This window comes from Wyeomyia smithii, chromosome 1, assembly GCF_029784165.1.
Source record: "Wyeomyia smithii strain HCP4-BCI-WySm-NY-G18 chromosome 1, ASM2978416v1, whole genome shotgun sequence".
Lineage (NCBI taxonomy): Eukaryota > Metazoa > Arthropoda > Insecta > Diptera > Culicidae > Wyeomyia > Wyeomyia smithii.
This window is the reverse complement of record NC_073694.1, coordinates 186,767,902-186,790,367: the sequence shown is the minus strand read 5'-3', so window position 1 is coordinate 186,790,367 and position 22,466 is coordinate 186,767,902. Positions and strand designations below refer to the sequence as shown.

The window sequence follows — 22,466 nt, the reverse complement described above, 5'->3', positions numbered from 1 at the left end:
ACCAGCTACGGCGGCAGGCGATGCTCTCACGAACTGGAATCAAACCAACAGAAAGACCAAGTCCATTCTCATTGGATTCACAGCGGATGAAATCTTAGAATTTGTTCGGCCAAAGCAAACGGCAGCTGTAATCAGAAATGGTTTTCTCCCCTGGGCGACCGAAGAGCAAGGTGTATTTTACCCTTGCACTACGCGGGAATCGAAGGACTCCGCGCGCGCGATTCATTTACGCTACACCTGACCAGCAACTACTCACTGCTATTCTTTCTGCACGGGAAAAACGAATTGTTTACACTTCAGCAAAAGAGAAAGCCGAAGTTTTACACCTAAAACCGAAGTTTTGCTCCACAAAGCCGAACGGTTGCACGTGGCGTCCGTCATATCATTGCCATGGCTAGTGTGATTGATTTTCAAAGCCAAGGTAATTTTTCCCAGCATTCAAATAAATTGGGGAACTGCTCCATTATTGAGTTCAGACAACTTTTTTAACTTTAGAAGACGCAACTTTTGTTTGCTAAACTTCGAAGATATCTTTTACGGGTGAAGAGTTATTAATGTTTTTATTTTTGAAATACGTTTTTTTTTCAAAAGTTGATATCTCTGAATGGGGCAAATGAAAACAATATCTTCTGGTTTCGTTTGGAAGAGCAACTCGTGTACTTTATCATATGAAAAAATTGGAGATATACTTTTTCTTGAGATTTAATAAAACTAATTTGAATCTGCTATTTTTTGTCAAAAAACTTAATTTTTTGACGTGGGACACGTCTTTGTTTACTATACTGGGATGCATTCTGTAAAATTGGATATGAAACGGGCAAATGTTACGTCAGATTTCAAACGCTAATAACAGCATAACCACATGATGGATAACAATAACCAATATGTTGTTGGATAGATAAAATGTATAACAATTTTGTAATGTGTTAATTATCACTCTAATTTCATTGCTAAACGGTAAAATTGATAATAATTTCAATAACAAATTTACGCGAATAATGAACCAATTACATGCGAGCATTCCTAGCACAGACGACGTGAATGGACACCATCCGTTCCCTGTGATATTCCCTGTATCAATTTCGAAATAAAAATTGACAGAGTCTCCCCGTCCCAATAGGTCAATTTATTTTTGCTTCCATGAGCTTAGACTAATATGATGTCTCGAAGGTAAAAGTTTTCCTAAAAGTTTGAAACAATACCCATCCTTGAACAATCTCTAAACCTGCGTGTTAGGTACTGTAGAACCTAATAAAAACTGATGTCTTGAAAGAAAACATGCCAGTAAAAGCAACAGTACCAGTGGAGTATAGAACCGCAGGTCTCTCGTCGTCTATGATTGCATTGGTACTCTTCTATTCGTACTGCAGCAGTACTATTCGTATTGCAGTGGTACACTTTTGTTCGTACATTTCTATTCGTATGCAATTGAGGAAAAACTACAATGCTGCTGTTGATGGTGATTGAAAGTTTATTTCATATATATGATTGCCATGAATTACTCAACAAGAATTGTAAATTTTTGCAACGGATATTTTTTAAATTTTATCTTCGATATTCACTAAATAATCGTGACCGGATAGTATCGAAAGAGTAAATTCCTAAATATATACATTTATAGAAGAGTAAGAACCTGCGAGGGCTTGTGATTTTTTAGTTTATTTAGTAAGATTCGTACAGAATCTCTTTTTATATTTCAAAATTGTTAGATGATATATTATTATTCTAAGCTTTACCATAATAAACGTATATTTCCTGTCTTCGTGATACAGCGAATGTAGTTGCAGGCAAATGAAAAAATTGTCAAGCAAAAAATAAAAATGTAATTGTGAATTTCTACGATTTTTTGCTGGAACTTGTTAGGAATTTTGTTCAAAATATTCTCTTATGTTTTCCAATTGATGAACCTTTGTAAGGGCTTCCATATTATTTTGAAAGTAATATCCATACTATAGATTTGATTTAGTTGGAGTTAAATAAGACAAAACCATTCATTATGATAACGTAAGCATTATTGGATTTGGGTTTTGAGGATATAGAGATAATTCTGACTTTGACGCATTATGAGAAATTCTTGGTGCTTCTTCAACAAGCACGATATGCTTGTGCCTGGTTAAATACATATTTTTTTGCAAAAAAAAAAAAAAAAACTTAAGGCATAATATCGCCAAATATAAATGATATTTTTTCGAGTGTTGTTGAAAATATTCCAAAAATTGATTTCCAGGGGAGGCTGAAAATAAACACATTGATTCTGTCTGCAGACTCTGTATATTTTGTAACAAAAAATCCCCTAATTACAGTGTTTAGTCCCACGTCACCATTTCATACAACCCTAGGGCTGTATACCTTGTAGTATTTTATTTTTAGATCATTTATTTGGTAAAACTACTGTACATATTTTTTCGGTAAAGTTATAGATAAGCTTAGTCAAGATAACTTCGCACATAAAACCACCTATATCTCCTAAATTGACTGATAGAGTGTAACTTTGCCTGATGGATCCACGATTTTTCATATATAAACATATATTTTGCTCTATACTCGCATCCAATTTCTCAGATACAAAAGACAGATACAGTGTTTGTCGCAGTGGCACTTTAGCATAATGCTCTCCAGGTATACAAAAAAAAGTCCCAGCATAGCTTTTTCTGTTTAGTTTTTAAAACTTCCATTCTGTCGCCAATGGCAACCTTTACATATTACATATTGAACTTTGCAACATATCTCCACTTTATAAGTTACATCAGTGTCAGTGGCGTAGCGTGACTAGGTGACACCCGGAGCATAAAATTTTGGGTTTCACCCCCCTAAGTCGCAATAAAAATTATATTACAACCAATAGGAGAAAATGTATACAATTTTCGTGAATGTCACCTCTGAAGCATGGTAATTGATTATTATGTTCGCGGATGTCACACTTCTAGAAGTGACACGCATGAAAATATTCGAATGGATGTCACCCCAGACCGCCTCCTCCGCCCCACCACGCTACGCCAGTGATCAGTGTTTTTAGATTTCAAAACTGTAAGTTTTAAAGTGAATATATGATTACAAGCTCAACACGCATCTAGTGTATAGAGTTAAAAATAAGTTTATATATGGAAAATCGTGGATCCTTCAGGTAAAGTTACACTCTATCAGTCATAAGATTATCAGAGATAAGAGAGATTTAAGAGAGGTATTTTAAATGCAAAGTGATTTTAAATAATCTTATCTATAACTTTACCGAAGAATATGTACAGTAGTTTTACCAAATAAATAAACTCTAACTGAAGAAATTTAACTTTTTTGACAAAAGTTAGCAGATTCAAACTAGTTTTATTAAATTTCAAGGAAAAGTATATCGCCAATTTTTTAATATGATAAAGTACACGGACTGCTCTTCCAAATGAAACCAGAAGATATTTTTTTCATTTGCCCCATTCAGAGATATCAACTTTTAAAAAGAACGTCAATTCAAGAGCTACAGAAAAGTAGTCTTCTACAAAATTGCTTAAAATCAAATAATCTACAACTTTGCCAAAGATAGTTTAACATTTTTTTCACAAACAAGAATTTTAGTTGTTCTATTTTGCAGGTTTGAGGACCACCCTAACTTTCATTTCAGTGTGTTTGTAGACCTATATATAAGGAGCAACTTTTCCATAGAAAGTATGGCTGTAAAATCACAAAATTGCATCGAAAACCCCATGTCCGCCTAAATTGTCGTTCTGTACCACTGTGCAGTAGGGTGGGACAAAAAATAAGTACTAGCTCCAATGCACTTTTCGTGTTCCTTATGGGTCCTGTAACAACTGTGTAACTTTTCAGATCGATCGGTGGAACCCCTGATTTGCGCCCGATTTTTAAAGTTTCCATACGATTTTATATGGGAAAATCCACTTTTTTAAAACTTATCCTCTAGAAATTTCCCGTTGGCTCCTTAAAATATACCAATACATGATATTTGTAGAAAATTTTCCTGGGAATAATTCTTCTGAAGACTGTAAGGCGCTACAAAATTTGTAGAAAAAGTTATTCACCTTAAACTGATCGAATGTCTGACGAAGGGCTCAACATTGAATTTTTCCAGCAACACTGCTGCAGCATGCTGCTGTTGCAAACTCAACAACGTGATGAGAAACAGTTTCGCGTAGAATTAAGCTTGAAAGCGTGATTTTTCGCTCATAGTATCTTCGGAGAAAATGCTTAGAATGTCAATCCCTATATTTTGATAGTATTCGTTGTGTGATTCATACCCCTAAAAGTGAGAAATCAGCTTTCTAAACACCCCTACGTAGTGAAAAACATTTTCGTGTGGGATTAAGCTTGAAGGTATGATATTTTGCTCACGTTATCTTCATTATCGGAGAGCTTGCTTAAAATATTAATTATTAAGTTTTAATGTAGATTGATTACCCCCCCTAAAAGAGGGAAGTAAACTTTCCAAACACCCACGTCGTGTGACAACTTGGGTTCTGGTGCCAATTCAATAGATTATACCCTGGTGTCTCTCAGAAAGGAGTTTGGTAGATACATAGCTATAATTTACGCTGATACATGGCCAGCAGGTCACTACGAACCAATAAGGTATACACAGGTGAGGAAGAAGAAGACATTCGTCTGTTCTAGTAGCGAAAAAAGGTAAACAGAAGCAAAAAAAAACTTAAGAAGGCAAAACAACTTGAGAATGCTAAAGTCTTAGTAAAGGCTGATAACATTCAGAAAAACTCTACACTTTCTAACTTTGTAACGAAGGCAACGAAACGATTTTTCGAAATCATGAAAATCTCAACGGACTTTCTTAAAGAAAAACCTGAAAAATGGCAATCAAATAAACAATATCTGGAAGCACAAGAACGCGTGAAGGCAATTGCAGTAGTGAATGATTTTGCAGAAAGGGCCGTGAAGCTTGTCAGCGACTACAACAACAAAATAACAAAAGATCCCGATCAACAGAATTATTTGCTACAAGTTGTCGAATCCCACAGACAACAAAAGCCTCTGAAATATTGAAAGGTGATAACCTTTTTTGTTGAATTTTTGTATATGTTTTAATCAATATAAATTGCAATAATTATCAGTAATAAAAAATTAAGTTGGAGCCAAAGATGTTTCCATTTTCAACAGACAGCGGTTTGCAATCAACACGGGGAGCTAAAGAAAAACTTTGAAAACCTACCCTTTTCCAGTTGTTTCGGATCTTTCAGCGGCCCACCTTGGTGCCCGCTTAACCAACATCCCGCCCAAAGATCAATACTCTCTTTTTCTCTTTTTCAATAGACTTCATTCACCGTGGTTCGTAGTGACCTGCTAGCCATGTATCTGTACAAATTGTAGCTATGTATCTACCAAACTCTTTTCTGAAAGACACCAGAGTCACACGACGTGGGTGTTTGGAAAGTTTACTTCCCTCTTTTAGGGGGAGTAATCAATCTACATTAAAACTTAATAATTAATATTTTAAGCAAGCTCTCCGATAATGAAGATAACGTGAGCAAAATATCATACCTTCAAGCTTAATCCCACACGAAAATGTTTTTCACTACGTAGGGGTGTTTAGAAAGCTGATTTTTTCACTTTTAGGGGTATGAATCACACAACGAATACTATCAAAATATAGGGATTGATATTCTAAGCATTTTCTCCGAAGATACTATGAGCAAAAAATCACGCTTTCAAGCTTAATTCTACGCGAAACTGTTTCTCATCACGTTGTTAAGTTTGCAACAGCAGCATGCTGCAGCAGTGTTGCTGGAAAAATTCAATGTTGAGCCGTTCGTCAGACATTCGATCAGTTTAAGGTGAATAACTTTTTCTACAAATTTTGTAGCGCCTTACAGTCTTCAGAAGCATTATTCCCAGGAAAATTTTCTACAAATATCATGTATTGGTATATTTTTAGGAGCCAACGGGAAATTTCTAGAGGATAAGTTTTGAAAAAGTGGATGTTCTCATATAAAATCGTTGGAAACTTTAAAAATCGGGCGCAAATCAGGGGTTCCACCCATCGATTTGAAAAGTTACACAGTTGTTACAGGACTCATAAGGAACACGAAAAGTACATTGGAGCGAAAAAATTACACCAACGCTTTTTTCCCATACAACTGTGTCCCAGTCTACTGTGCAGTGTTGTGCGTGCTTGCTGCTATTCAGAGAAATGCATGAAGAAGAAAAAGTATCTCGAAAGCGTGTGTGCAAAAGACTTGAAAAGCGTAGCATATGTCTCGTCCTCAAGCAGAAATGAGATGAATGGTTTTGCTTCTCGCTCGTTTTGCAATGCTGCTTGATACCAGTTGAAACTGTTTAGGTGTAGTAGGGTAACGGGGGTATTTTGGCCAGCTTTGGGAAGTGTTCGCACAGTTCATTAAAAATAAACACAATTTTTCAACATAAATACCTACTCTATAATACCATTGTTAAAAGCAAAGTGTCTATTTTAATATACACCGTTCAGCAATGCGATATATTGAAAAATATCCTAGAATTATCAAAATTTCTACGAAGTACTAAAAACATATTTTGTCCACCAAATTTTTACTTTGGCCCACCTTTATATCTACAGACGTATATGGAAATAGTTCGGACTAATTTTGTTTAAAATCATCATCGGTATTTTTAAAGCAAAAATAGTGGGTTTGAGGTGAACATCCTTCTGCTGTGAATTTTTGTAAATTTTAGGCATCTAAAAATGAAATGATTTGGCTTATAGCGGTTTGACAGGCATTCTCATCCAAGTTCATATTGTTAAATGTGATAAATTAAGAAGTAATTTACAGGTAAATTGTCACAAGCAGCTTCTTTGTTCACGTGCAACGGCCGAACGGTAATCAAGGGAGATGTCAAAACTTGGCATGACGAAAATATGTTTGCTTCAGAAAGAGGCAAACATATTTCGGCCATGCGTTTAACCACTTTTTCAACTTTTTCCAACATATTAGAGTATACAAACTATTTCTATGACATTTTATTGGTGTTTTTACAACATCGAATTGCTTCAAAAGCATACATATTTGTTACAATAGCTTCCGGACGTTGACTTGTATATTACCACTTCCTCCTGACATTGGGTTGACATTGTCCTGACATTGGGTTGACGCAGCCATGACTTTGAATATGTATGAACTAATTCCCAAATAACACTACCTAGAGCCAGTTTTTCGCCGAAAATTATAGTGTAGTATGATTCTCAGGTGTGGTATTCAATGTTGCATGCATAGTTTTCTAATATTCATTGAATTGAAATGAATTAAATCAGATAAAATGCGTAAAATGTTACCGGGTGGGTCAAAATATGCATGTGGGCCAAAATACCCCCGTTACCCTAGTTTGGAGCTGCCAAATACATTGGAGAAACGCTAGAGCAATAATTGCGTTATGCCCAACACGCAATCATTGTACTGGTTCCGAATTACATCAACAATTGCACTAAAAACGCACAATTTTGTACTGGTTTCGCACCATCCATCTTTTGCGTGTATGTAATTTCTTAAAGTATATTCGTAAAAATTGTTGGAATCTTTTGGATCGGTTTGCCGCGTGTGGTGAAAGTGAATTATCCCGGCGAAAAGGGTCTATTGTGATGAAAAATTACTCAGAAGAAGCTCGGTACTACATATTCAATTGTGTGAGAAGTGGCGTCCATAATATGCGGAGGAGCGAGACCATCTGCTACGTACTAGTGTCACGTTTGTGTAAATGAGACGGAGGCGGGTGATGCGGCACTGCATTGGTGTATTGGTTACCATAACGCAAGAGATGAAACAACAGCGAGGGATGAGTATTAGTTTGGTTTAGTAATGTAACATGAATTTTATACAGCTGAAAAAACGAGCAGATAAATGAAACTGCACCAAGCCGTCATTTATTTGTGTAACACGCGACTGTTTTATTGGTGTTTTTATAGAAAGCTAACATGATCAGATCGACTTGAACTGTCCTACAGTACGGTCGCATTTTACCAACAACGCGAGGCTAGATCTTAGACTACCGAGAGATATTGAAATTTTGTTTTGAAGTAGAATACTTCTCTCAGGAAGTTCGGCTACATAGGGATGTGAAAGGAAAATCTAAAACCGAAAAAAGTAAAAAATATGTCCAATTTCAAATGCTAATAAATCGGTTAGTATTCGATGGATTTCCTTCGTTCTTGCAGCAATAGATTGGAAAATCTTCTAAGATTCTTCCCAAAATAAGATAATTGTAATTTTATTATTCACACTGTTGTACTATTGAAAATAGTCAAGCTTTGTCAAAATAAAAAATTCGACCTCTGATTGGTCGTTATATGCTTGCTTCCCAAGCACGGTCGACAGGATCATATACCTTGCAATTGAAAACATGCTATTTGGCCTATATAAGAGCCTGTTTCAGCCGGAGCCGCTCATAATAGTTCTAGACAGCGACAACAGCAGTCGTCCTTCCTTAGCAGCAGCACTAGCCCTGTAGTTGGTCACCACGTCTCAGGAGCAGCGCGGTTTGTCTCAGCGTGTGTCGCCAGACAGCCATTATTCCCCCCGTGTTGGGGCAGCATGTAGATTGCCATGAGGAAATCCAATTTCGGAAATCAAAATGCCTTTTTCAAGGCAAATAAACAAGTCATTGAAAGTTAATATTTTTTGTCAACGCAAATTGGGAATGCATCATTTGGCCTATATAAGAGCTTCATCAGATAATAAAAAAACATTTCATCGGATATTTAATTGAACAACTGAAATTTGAAGAACACAAATGATTATTTGAAGAGTTAATATTTTCTCGTTTTGCGCTATAATCCAAAGTTAATTATCTTCATCTACATGCATACTCTGATTATTATTGCGTGTTTGCGTCGCTTAGTGTTTGGCTACGGTCATGCAGAACGCAAATAACGGCGCGATGCGATTCGGCAAGACGAAATCTGTTGAAATGTATAGCTCTACTTCGCCTTAAAAAGAGCTGTACATTACACCACGGTAAGGAGAATCGCATCGCGCCGGCATTCGCGTTCTGCATAACCGTAGCCTTTGTTCCGTTCCCGTTAAATGATGTCGTATTAAATGTGCATATTACAATTCGGCAGCACTTCAACTTTTCATTTGCACAAAATTTTGAAATAATCAATGAGCTTCATTCAAAATATCAGACAAAAAGAAATTACAATACCAATACAATACAATACAATACAATACCAATGAACGGTCAACGTTTATTTACTAGAAAAAATGACTGACACGCAAGCAGCAGTGTTATCTTTCTTGTAAAAGTATTCTACTTCAACCTTGCGGTCGTGGCTTTGCATACAACCTTCTTGTGATTTTTTTCGCTTTTAACAGGCAATCTTTCTAAAAGACTAAAAAAAGAACCAAAATTAAATGATTATTAAGAATAGGTTATGTTTCCATTTAATTCTACTACAAAAAATCGAATACCCTTTAATCGAATACCATCCGCAGATACGTATTTCGGCTGCTACATGCAACCATCACCAGTGCTTATGTGGACTGTTGAAGAGCATAACTGAGTAACCCCCCTTTTTTATAAGCGTGTATATAGGTTGAAGTAGGTAGACGGGAAATTCCTAAATTGAAGTTAGGTAGTCATATGTTGTGGTTGTTTTTTGTCCTGTACTGGATCTAGGGTTTTAAGGTAGGATTTTAAAAAGCCAACTTTGCATGCTTTGGTGACTTCTGCCATATGCCCTTTAAAACGGACTCCCAGGTTTCTTTTGGTTTGCCCAATGTAAACTTTGTTGCAGTGGCAACAAGCAACTTTATAAACTCCTGCTTTATTTAATCCATCAATTGAGTCCTTAGTGGAGCCCAATATTGTTTTGAGTTGGGTATTCCTACTAGTGTAGACGATATCCATGCCAAATCTTTTGAATTTTGAGTGCAGTTGACATGTTAAGGCCCCATCATATTCCACAGCTATTCTTTTCAGGTCTTCTGTAATTGGGGTGAGTGTTGTTAAAGATTCTCCATATTGAATTCGCTTCTTTTTGTTTATAGTGGCCTGAATGGTGCTCTCATAATAACCATTTTACTGAGGGGTAGGGTTTCCATCCGATGTATCATGTGGTGGAAGGATGCCATTTAATGCTGGAAGGAATGACTAGAAGTGGTGGGTATTACTCGTTTTGTGTTCGTGGGCTTCCTAAAAATCTCAATTTCTAAGTCCTTAAAGTTTTTAACAACAACAACGTCTGGAAAGGGAAGACTATTGTTTTGTTCCTTTTCAATCGTAAATTTTGTATCTCTGTGAATATTATTAAGAGATGTGAAAAACGCTTCAAGTTCCGTTTTTTTCTAAATACAAAAAATATCATCCACATATCTCCACCACCGGATTGGTAAAAGGTTATTGGTTTCTAATTTGTTTTCTATGTTTGCCATGAATAGCTCACATAAGAAGGGTGAAAGAGGATTCCCCATTGGAGCTCCTTTTGTTTGTTTGTAAAATTTACCTCGAAAAGTGAAATAATTTTCTTTCATACAAAGGCGGGTTAGTTTCATGAGACTCACGACTTTCTTTTTCCAGGTGCTTTCAGTATAATGGGGAATTAGCCAATCCTCAAGAAGATTCAAGGTTTCATTCACTGGAACACTTGGAAACAAAGCCGTCACGTCAAACGAGACCATTATTTTATAAAAAAATTATTTCAAGGGAGATTTGCAAAAACTCACAAGAAATAAATCTAAATTTTCAATAATCGGCGATTTTAATGCGAAACATCGATCTTGGAATAATGCTCAAAATAATTCCAATGGAAAAATATTGTTTAATGATTGCTCGGCTGAATTTTATTCAGTTTTATTTCCAAAGGGTCCTACATGTTACTCTTCTATTAGGAATCCATCTGGTACTAATAAATCAAAGTCATTCATGCAGTGATTTATTAACTCATGCTGACTTTGATTCTGATCGTCTTCACATAACATTTTCTATTTCCCAAGAAACTATTTTAAAGAATAATTGGGATAGATATCGTTCTACGATCGGAGAAAATTTGAATGATGATATTATTTTACAAAACAGTGCTGACATTGGCAGAGCATTAGATAATTTTAGCAGCTTAATTCTCAATGCCCGGAATTTATCAGTTCCTAAGGCTCGAGTGAAATTTAATGCACTAATTATTGACAGTGAACTTCAACTTCTTATACGTTTGAAGAACATACGGAGACGTCAATACCAAAGATCTCGTGATCCTGCTTCGAAAATTATTTTTCAAGAATTGCAAAAGGAAATTAAACATAGATTCACTCTCTTGCGAAATGAGAATTTCATGAGAGAAGTTGAACAACTAAATCCTTATTCTAAACCTCCGGCATCCGTAAGTAAACAAATACCACCCAACATGGTTGTTATTGGAACCAAAGTAATACCAGAGGCCGGAAATCGACTTCAGGAGCCAAATCCAAGATAGAGATTTCCGGTTTCTGAAAAACAGCAAAAAATGATTAATAAAAGTTATTGATTTAAACATAATGATACAAGATTGTCCATCTTAATCTTATTGATCCTTTACAGAATAAACTGCTTTAAACCAGCTCTTACGGACGGATCCTCTAATCGCTTGAAAACGCTGGTCAACACAGGGGTGGCCCTTAAAGCTCAAACTAGGGAATAATGAAAGATTACACTGTGCTACAGCGATTTAGAACTTCTGAAGTGACCTAGTGTAGGTTGTAGGTCTTGTTGAGTATAACATTCGCTCATACTAGAAATTTTACAAACACTTCCATAATCTGAAGTTATGGTCAAAATACGGTTTTCTAGACCTCACCGCATATAATATTTTTTATCTCAGTCATTTATCAACCGATTTTCAATATTCAAGCAGTTCTAAAAAGGGGACAAATAGAGCTTTAAAAATATATATAGATTTGTTCTAATGTCAATAAAACATGTTGTGTTATTTGAGTTTAAATCTATTTTTTTTTAGAATTTTTCACGCAATTTTTCAATTTAGTTTGAAATTTGCCGTCTACTTTTGTAACAAACATGCCAAAAATATACTATAATTTGGAAAGTATATTCATTTCTGAATCAAACGAAAGTAGTTTTGTGGAAATCGGTTGATATTTGTCTAAGTTATATATATTTTAAGGAAACCAGAATTTTTGGCTTCGATCGCAAAATTATTTCACGGTGCTACAAATGATGAAAAATGCTAGAACTTTTGATGTGACTTAGTGAGGGTTGAAGCGTTTACTTGAAGTTTTTCAAATACCCCGAAAATTATAAGTTATGGTCAAAACCCTGTTTTTTCTTACCTTAGCTCACATTTTTATGTTTAATACGGTTATTTTTCAACCGATTTTTTATATTTTGGCTGTTTTGAAAAGGCGAAAAATAGAGCTTTTGAAGCATATAAATATGTCTGAAAAGTTTACTTATATGTGAGTTAGCAACAAGCAACAACGTTATCGCAACTTCACCAGACGAGTTGAGATTATTCCGGAAACCACAACAATCTTTACCAGACCACCCAAACGATATCTACAGGAAATGCAACATAAGCATAACACCATCGTCTAGCTATCAGCATGCATACAAACACCCCCTTTGTTCTAGACGAAGCTGACCACAACGCGAGGTTTCTTCGTAGGTTAAGAATCAATTGTAAATCAGTTCTTACTAAGCATCAAATAAAGAAGGAGCTCAGCTCCGATAAAAAAATATATTTTTTCGACTTTCCCTTAAAGGAAGTCTTAACTGGCGCCCGAATAGGGACCCTAGTGTGAAAATAAGTTCAAAAGTGTTAAAGTGTCGAAACCAAAAAGAAGTATCACAACGTTAGAGTGAAGTGAACATCTTGTACCATCAAACACCGGATAGTGAAACTGTAAGAGGATCTCACATCCGCACTTTGAGCGAAACCTATCCCAATCGCAGAAGCAGCCGTACGAATCAGTCCCCAAGTATCCGGAACAGCTAACCACTCGTCCCGCCAAAAAAGGAATCTACCGACCGTACTGAGAAGGAAGAAAGTCACCTATCGGTCCCAACTCGACCTGGTTTCAATTGCAACCCGGCAATTGGTCGAGCTGAGGTAATAGGACTCGATAACAATCTGAGCAGGCGCTCAAGAAGATCTCCAGATTTTCCCCGTAAGAAGGATCGAAAATGGAGTCTACGTGTCCCGCAATCCCGTGGCATACCCACAGGATGCTCAGGCTAGTACTGTAAGTAATAAACCTTTTCTTAAAAATAAAAAAAACAAGCAGTAAAAATAAAGTGAAAGTGAAAAAGTGAAAGTAAATTAATATATAAGAATATTAAGCGATAGTAGCCAAGTGTAAAAAAAGCCTTAAACAAACTGGAAGAATTGAACGAATTGTTCAAGAAATTAAATTTAAAAATAAAAATGGCTCAGAATCCCATAGTAGACGATATCCTAAGCCGACTCGCAGCTCTCGAAACGGCAAATATCCCTCCAGCGTCACCTGACTACAGCGATCCACCGCTAATATTCACTCGTTCCGATGGATCCGCGGTAAACCCAGAATCTTTCGAGAAGATTCCAGATTTAGTAAAGGACTTACCATTTTTCACTGGTGAGCCAGGGGAATTAAACAATTGGCTCTGTGATGTTGACAGTTTGGTTAAGCTATACCAAACCAACACATCGCATAGTATAGAACAGCAAAATAGATTTCACATGGTCTGCAAAACAATACGCAGAAAAATCAAAGGTGAGGCAAACGATGCGCTGGTAGCCTCCAATGTTAGCATCAACTGGAATGTCATAAAAAAAACACTTCTCACATATTATGGCGAAAAACGAGACTTAGAGACATTAGACTACCAACTGATGAGCGTGCAACAAAAGAACGATTCACTGGAAACGTATTTCGACAAGGTAAACCGATTACTATCCCTAATCGCCAATCAGGTTAAAACGGACGACAGATTTACACACCCAGAGGCATCAAAGGCTCTGATTGAAACATACAATAAGAAAGCTATAGATGCCTTCATTAGAGGTCTCGACGGAGATGTCTATAAATTTATTCGCAATTACGAACCGAGATCTCTGGCAGCAGCCTACAGCTACTGTATTGCATTTCAGAATGTAGAATGCAGAAAAATGTTAACCAGACCTAGGCATCATGAAATGGCAACACCACCCAGAAATTTGATTCCGCTCGCTCCACCTAGGATACCACCTAGAATGGCACCGAGACGAGACCCTGTACCATTCAGACCAGTACAAGTATTTCCCAACCACAATTTTAGACCACAACCAATTTTCCAGAATAACAGACCACCTCCACATTTCAATAACTTTAGGCAACCCCTACAACAGCACATGAACCAACCGCCTAGAGTCCCACAGAGAAATCCATTTAGACCCCCACTAGAACCTATGGAAGTTGATCAGTCAATTAGAACAAACCAAGTTAATTATGGTAATCGACCCCAACAACCAAACCCATCAAAACGTCCGAGACTTTTTAACACGGTAACCAGAAAATACGAAGACCCACCAGTTGAAATCCAGAACGACGAAAGAGCAGACTACTGCCCGTCAGAAGATGAAGAATATTATCCCGAAGAATCCAGTACTTACCAACGCTACATGAGACAAGTCGAGAACCAAGAACGCGATCTTCCTGAAGAGGACGTAGAAAACAATGCCGAACTCAATTTTTTAGGATAAAATCCACCCTACCATACTTTCTTTATTATGGCAAAGCCAATAAACCACTCAAAATCTTAATCGATACAGGTTCAAACCAAAATTCCATTCATCCAAAACACAATATTTCACACAATGTGAAACAAACATTCCATGTATCCTCAGTGGGCGGGGATATAAAAATAGAGAAATATTCAAGAGGAAAGTTTTTTTTACCTTATTCAGATGCCTTAATCAAATTTTTCCACCTAAAGGAACTAAAATCCTTTGACGCAATAATAGGACACGACACCCTGAAGGAACTCAAAGCAGTCATAGACACTTCAAATGAAAGATTAATTTTGGAAAAACAATTTGTAATCCCTTTACTTCAATACACACTACAAGAAGTAAACAAGATCAACATCCGCGATAGTCACCTGGACGAATACCAGAGAGATGAACACAACAAAATACTTAAGAAATTTCAAGATTTATTTCAACCTCCAGACGAAAAATTACCCTTTACTACCAGAGTAAAAGCAGACATTAAAACAACAGACGAAAACGCAGTATACAGCAAAACTTACCCATGTCCACAAGCATTAAAATCAGAGGTCAACAAACAAGTGGAAAAATTACTTCATGACGGTATAATCAGACCTTCCCATTCACCGTATAATTCTCCCGTGTGGATCGTCCCAAAAAAATTGGACGCTTCTAACGAAAAGAACGCTTCTAACGAATGGTGATAGATTACAGGAAATTAAATTCGAAAACAATAAGCGACAGGTACCCTATCCCGGAAACATCTGCAGTTTTGGCTAACTTAGGAGCAAACAAATATTTCACGACATTGGATCTGACCTCAGGCTTTCACAAAATACCAGTGTCAGAAAAAGACATCGAAAAAACAGCGTTCTCAGTCAATAACGGGAAGTACGAATTTATTCGCCTATCGTTTGGATTAAAGAACGCTCCTTCTATTTTTCAAAGAGTGATGGATGCTGTTCTCAGAGAACACATCGGAAAAATTTGTCACGTATACATAGATGACATTATAATTTTTAGCAAAACATTTGAAGAACATCTGAAAAATCTCGAAATAATCCTCCAAACATTACGAAAAGCCAACTTCAAAATCCAACCAGACAAATCAGGATTCTTGAAAACAGAAGTCGAGCTCCTAGGATTCATTGTATCAGAAGACGGACTAAAGCCTAACATGAAAAAAGTGGAATGTATCCGGAAGTACCCGGAACCCAAAAACCTCAAGGATTTGAGAGCCTTTCTCGGACCCTCTGGCTATCACAGACGTTTTGTAAGGGATTACGCTAAACTCGCGAAACCCCTTACAAGGCTTTTAAGAGGGGAGGATGGCCACCGCCAAATTCCGAAGAATCAATCAAAAAACCATGCAATCAAACTGGACGAAGAAGCAATCAACTAATTTAATACACTTAAAGATATATTATCATCTAACGACGTCTTAACTTTTCCAGATTTTGAGAAGCCTTTTATCCTCACCACAGACGCATCAGAAATCGCACTGGGAGCAGTTCTGTCTCAACAATTTCCAGATGGAGAACGACCAATAACTTTTATTTCTCGAACTCTTTCCAGCACAGAAGAAAACTATGCAACCAACGAGAGAGAGATGCTTGGTGTCGTGTGGGCACTCCACAACTTAAGGAACTTCATATACGGAGCAAAATTAAAAATCTATACAGATCATCTCCCACTCACATTCACATTATCACCTAAAAACAATAATGCTAAGCTGAAACGTTGGAAGGCATTTCTTGAGGAACACGATTAAGAAATGTTCTATAAAGCCGGAAAGTCCAACGTGGTGGCTGATGCACTATCCAGAATCCAAATTAACTCATTAACCGTAACCCAACATTCAGCAGAAGACGACGACAGCTCGTACATACCCTCCACAGAGGCCCCAATTAATGTGTTCCGCAACCAGCTGATTTTTCAGATCGGACCGAATTCATCATATGAATTTAATGTCCCTTTTGAAAGGTTCACCAGACATATATTTGTGGAACAACAATTCACTATCGATTTTCTAAAAGACAAATTGCTAAGATTTCTAAATCCCGGAGTCCTGAACGGTATATTCACAGACGAACCAACAATGGGAACCATCCAAGAAATTAATAAAACCCACTTTAATCCTTATAATAACTAGAGCAAGATTCTCGCAATTAAGAGTCGAAGATCTTGAGGACGAAGAACGCCAACTTGACGAGATAAAAAACATTCACAACTTTGCGCATCGTAACGCAAAAGAGAATTCACTACAACTCGTTAAACGATTCTTCTTCCCTGGGATGCATAAACTCATCCAAAATTATGTTAAAACTTGCGAAATCTGCAAAACAGAAAAATATGAGAGACAACCACAAATATTCATACCGGTAAAAACACCCATTCCCCAATATCCCGGAGAAATAGTTCACATAGATATATTTTTGTACAACGCGAATAACCTTTTTATATCGTCATTAGATAAATTCTCAAGATACCTAAAAATGCGACCCATCAAATCCAAAGCCATCTCAGACATAAAAGACGTTCTCTTACAACTCCTTTACGATTGGGACTTGCCTGCCCATATCGTTATTGACAATGAGAGCTCATTCGTATCAAATGTCGTAGAGAAAATGATTCTAAATTTGGGGGTACAAATTTTCAAAACCCCAGTTAATAGATCGGAAACAAATGGCCAAATAGAAAGATGCCATTCTACAATTCGAGAAATAGCTAGGTGCACTAAAGCACTAAATCCAGATATGCCCGTGAAAGTACTCATTCAAGAGGCAACACACAAATATAATAACACCATACATTCCTTCACAAAAAATACTCCAAAAAACATTTATATAGGTGAAAGTAGGAACAACGCAACATACGAAGAGATAGCCACAATTCGAAACAAAAATAACGAAAAAATATTACAACTTTATAAAAACAAAGACGAGAAAATAATACCAAAGCTCTATCAGCCATACACTATTGACTCTTACGCATATGAGAAAACGTGCTCTAATAACAAAAGAAAAAGTAGATATAACATAGTTAAAATAAAAGAGAATCACAGCACATATATTATAGATTCAAATAACAGAAAATATTCTTCGGTTAACATCACAACAGTGCGGTTGCCTTTGTCGGCCGGTAGAATGCAGATATTTGGGTTTAGTTTCAGGAAATTTCTGGTTTTGGTTTGTGCGATTCTTATAAACTTGGATTCTGGGTCTCTCGGACAGTTATCGTATTTGTGGATGAAATTGTGTATGCAATTGGTAATCATACATCGGGTTGTGTCCTGAATTTGGTGCTTGAAGTTGGTTTTTAAAATTGATTCGGTTTCGGCAAGAAGGTGATACAGTTGGTTGTGCGGGAAATTATGAGGATATAGTGAAAACTTTGGACTTAGACTTAGTAACGTCGTTACTTCTTCTGGGATTTCTGTGTCGGTTGCGTTAAGAATTGCTTTTTCATTTAGTGTTGGAATCGTCGAATGGACTCTAGATGATGTAACCATCAGATTGTGGAGTTTTTTCCGGGTTTGTTTTTGTTTCTGGTTGTAGATTCGATTGTATGCCAGTTCTTGGGAAAATATAAACGTAGTGTGGGTTTCAGTATCGGTGAAATTGATGATTTGTTGTTTTAACTGTTGGAGTTGTCTATTGAGCTTATTTATTTTGTAGAAAGTGTGTTTTATCTCGATGTTGAGGACTGATTGTTTGAATCGTTTTATATGATTATTCAGTTTGTTGGTGTACGGACTTCGTTCTTCTAGTAACTCGTAAACGCAACGAAATGTATTAGTGATATGGGTGGGGAAAATGCCGTTTTTCCTGCATTTTACCAGAAATTCTTTCCGTGTGTTCATGTGTGCCAATTTTTTTTGTGTCAGTGGCATAATTTTTAAGTTGTATGGTGGCATTTTTACCGAAGTGTTGGTCTATTCGTTGAAAAAAGTTAGGTCGCACATTATTAGCCATTTTGTTGATATTCGAGGTCTATTTCGACTGTAACGATTTCAAATTTATGGTGTTTCGGCTTGCAGTCTTCTCTTAAAAGATCAAAACAGAAGTTTGTCTACTGTCCTACGTTTCGGCTGAGTGTATTTAGCCTTCTTCCGGGAATTACTGTATAAAACATTTTAACAATTTAGTGTGAGGAGTGTATAGGCGTTGCGTGTACTTACTAGGTTTCTGTCTATCGTCATTTACTGTAATATTTCTACGTGTAAGCGTCCTGTTATGTACATCAAAGGTGTTTGATTGTTCTATGTGCTTTTGAAAAATAAACTTTTTTGTATGGTTTTTAAAGTTCACTATACTTTACTGCTTCGGCGTGTTGTCACTACTCTTGTGGGTATTACTGTAATTTAGTTTATGCTGTTTACTATCTGTTGCTGTTTGTTTCTGTGTTTGTCTATTGCATGCAAGATGCCAGCGAATGTAGCATTTAGTCCGTCTACGTCGGTGCGTTTGTTGACTGTGGATGTGTCGTTGTAGATCCATACCATCTCGAGCAAGCTCAGAGATGATTTCCTGTGTGTGAAGTCTAATATTTTGGTTTCGGTAAGGTTAAACCGATGACGCTCGTCGATACAATGGGAGATGAGTGCTGTTTTCTCTCTGAGAGAACGTATTGCGGGGTCGGTGTATGGAAGTCCTGAGTTCAACAGCTGATCGAGTTTGTTTATGTTGCTCTGGTGGTTGGAGAGTCTGCTCTTAAGCAGATTGCTGGTCATGCCAATGTAACTTTTGTCACAGTTGCTGCAGGGTATTTTATATATGACATTATGTTTAAGTAATGCGGGAACGGGGTCTTTGATCTGGGTGAAAAATTTGCTCACGGTGTGTGTACATCGCGTTGATACACAAACTTCTGGGTACTGCTGTTTCAATATCCTAACTATATGGGGCGTTAACATCGGTATATACGGTATCGACCGATATATTCTTTCTGCTGCGGGTGTATTGTGGGTGGTTTGGATGTTCTTAGCGGTTTTCATTCGATTCCAGCATCGATTGATTAAACTGAGAGGATAGTCATTTAATTTAAGCTGTTGAACTATAATGTTTCTCTTCTGGGTATCAGTTAAGTTGGTGGATAGATCGTTTACTCGTGATATGAAATTAGAAGCTATATTAATTTTTAGCGACAGTGGGTGGATGGATCGGTAGTTCAATAGTCGTCCGGAGGCAATAGTTTTCGTATAATATTCAGTGCGTATTGAGTTATCAGCTTGTCGTATGAGTGTCATATCCAGATATGCTAGTCGTCCGTTTTGTTCCTCTTCTATGGTGAATTGAATGTTGCTATGATATGAATTAAAAGCTGTCAGTATTTCGTTTTTCTTATCTTTGGGAATTATAAGAAACAGATCATCGACATATTTGCGTATTGTGTGAACAGGGAAACAAATGTTGCGTAAAACGGAGTCAATGAGTGGTTCCATAATGAGATCAGAGAGTATCGGTGAGAGAGGATTTCCTATGGCTGCACCCGCTATTTGAGAGTAATATTGATCTCTGAACATAAAGTAACTTGAATCCAAGCAGAAGTTGACGATTTCCAGGAACAGATCCAAATTGATATTGGTATTAGTTCTCAGCGATCCCCAACTGTTTATGGTATCACGGATAATTAATTCCTTGGGAATGTTGGTGAACAGCGATATGACGTCCAGTGATATCATTTCGCATTGTGGTGGAATGGTAATGTTATTCACGTATTGGCAGAAGCTGCGGGAATCACGTACGTTGTATTTGGTCTGGATGGACATTTGATATATTTTGCAGACATATTTAGAAAGATTGTAGCTCGGACTAGTCATTCCAGGGACCACGGGACGGAGAGGCAGATTTTGTTTGTGTGCTTTAGGTTGTCCATATATTCGGGGGCAAGTGGCGGTATAGGTTTTCAGATTGTAGGCAGTTTGTTTGTCCATCCAGACCAAATACAACGTACGTGATTCCCGCAGCTTCTGCCAATACGTGAATAACATTACCATTCCACCACAATGCGAAATGATATCACTGGACGTCATATCGCTGTTCACCAACATTCCCAAGGAATTAATTATCCGTGATACCATAAACAGTTGGGGATCGCTGAGAACTAATACCAATATCAATTTGGATCTGTTCCTGGAAATCGTCAACTTCTGCTTGGATTCAAGTTACTTTATGTTCAGAGATCAATATTACTCTCAAATAGCGGGTGCAGCCATGGGAAATCCTCTCTCACCGATACTCTCCGATCTCATTATGGAACCACTCATTGACTCCGTTTTACGCAACATTTGTTTCCCTGTTCACACAATACGCAAATATGTCGATGATCTGTTTCTTATAATTCCCAAAGATAAGAAAAACGAAATACTGACAGCTTTTAATTCATATCATAGCAACATTCAATTCACCATAGAAGAGGAACAAAACGGACGACTAGCATATCTGGATATGACACTCATACGACAAGCTGATAACTCAATACGCACTGAATATCATACGAAAACTATTGCCTCCGGACGACTATTGAACTACCGATCCATCCACCCACTGTCGCTAAAAATTAATATAGCTTCTAATTTCATATCACGAGTAAACGATCTATCCACCAACTTAACTGATACCCAGAAGAGAAACATTATAGTTCAACAGCTTAAATTAAATGACTATCCTCTCAGTTTAATCAATCGATGCTGGAATCGAATGAAAACCGCTAAGAACATCCAAACCACCCACAATACACCCGCAGCAGAAAGAATATATCGGTCGATACCGTATATACCGATGTTAACGCCCCATATAGTTAGGATATTGAAACAGCAGTACCCAGAAGTTTGTGTATCAACGCGATGTACACACACCGTGAGCAAATTTTTCACCCAGATCAAAGACCCCGTTCCCGCATTACTTAAACATAATGTCATATATAAAATACCCTGCAGCAACTGTGACAAAAGTTACATTGGCATGACCAGCAATCTGCTTAAGAGCAGACTCTCCAACCACCAGAGCAACATAAACAAACTCGATCAGCTGTTGAACTCAGGACTTCCATACACCGACCCCGCAATACGTTCTCTCAGAGAGAAAACAGCACTCATCTCCCATTGTATCGACGAGCGTCATCGGTTTAACCTTACCGAAACCAAAATATTAGACTTCACACACAGGAAATCATCTCTGAGCTTGCTCGAGATGGTATGGATCTACAACGACACATCCACAGTCAACAAACGCACCGACGTAGACGGACTAAATGCTACATTCGCTGGCATCTTGCATGCAATAGACAAACACAGAAACAAACAGCAACAGATAGTAAACAGCATAAACTAGATTACAGTAATACCCACAAGAGTAGTGACAACACGCCGAAGCAGTAAAGTATAGTGAACTTTAAAAACCATACAAAAAAGTTTATTTTTCAAAAGCACATAGAACAATCAAACACCTTTGATGTACATAACAGGACGCTTACACGTAGAAATATTACAGTTAATGACGATAGACAGAAACCTAGTAAGTACACGCAACGCCTATACACTCCTCACACTAAATTGTTAAAATGTTTTATACAGTAATTCCCGGAAGAAGGCTAAATACACTCAGCCGAAACGTAGGACAGTAGACAAACTTCTGTTTTGATCTTTTAAGAGAAGACTGCAAGCCGAAACACCATAAAATTGTATGAAACATTCACAAAAATCAAACCTCTGACAAGAAGACCAAAAAGATGGGATACTATCGGAACAGCATGGAAATGGATCGCCGGAAGCCCGGATGCCGAGGACCTTCGAATGATCAACTCATCTATAAACTCCCTCATCTTTCAA

At 37.2% G+C, this 22,466-nt stretch overlaps 2 protein-coding genes across 2 annotated transcripts; one reads left to right on the top strand and one right to left on the bottom strand.

The window, feature by feature from the left end:
* Nucleotides 1-18,998: 18,998 nt before the first annotated feature.
* On the bottom strand, nt 18,999-20,456 carry LOC129717402 (uncharacterized). Its single transcript, XM_055667288.1, has one exon. The coding sequence runs from the start codon at nt 20,454-20,456 to the stop codon at nt 18,999-19,001; it is 1,458 nt and encodes a 485-aa protein (XP_055523263.1).
* A 193-nt stretch (nt 20,457-20,649) lies between these two features.
* On the top strand, nt 20,650-21,969 carry LOC129717401 (uncharacterized). Its single transcript, XM_055667287.1, has one exon. The coding sequence runs from the start codon at nt 20,650-20,652 to the stop codon at nt 21,967-21,969; it is 1,320 nt and encodes a 439-aa protein (XP_055523262.1).
* The last annotated feature ends 497 nt before the right edge of the window (nt 21,970-22,466 follow it).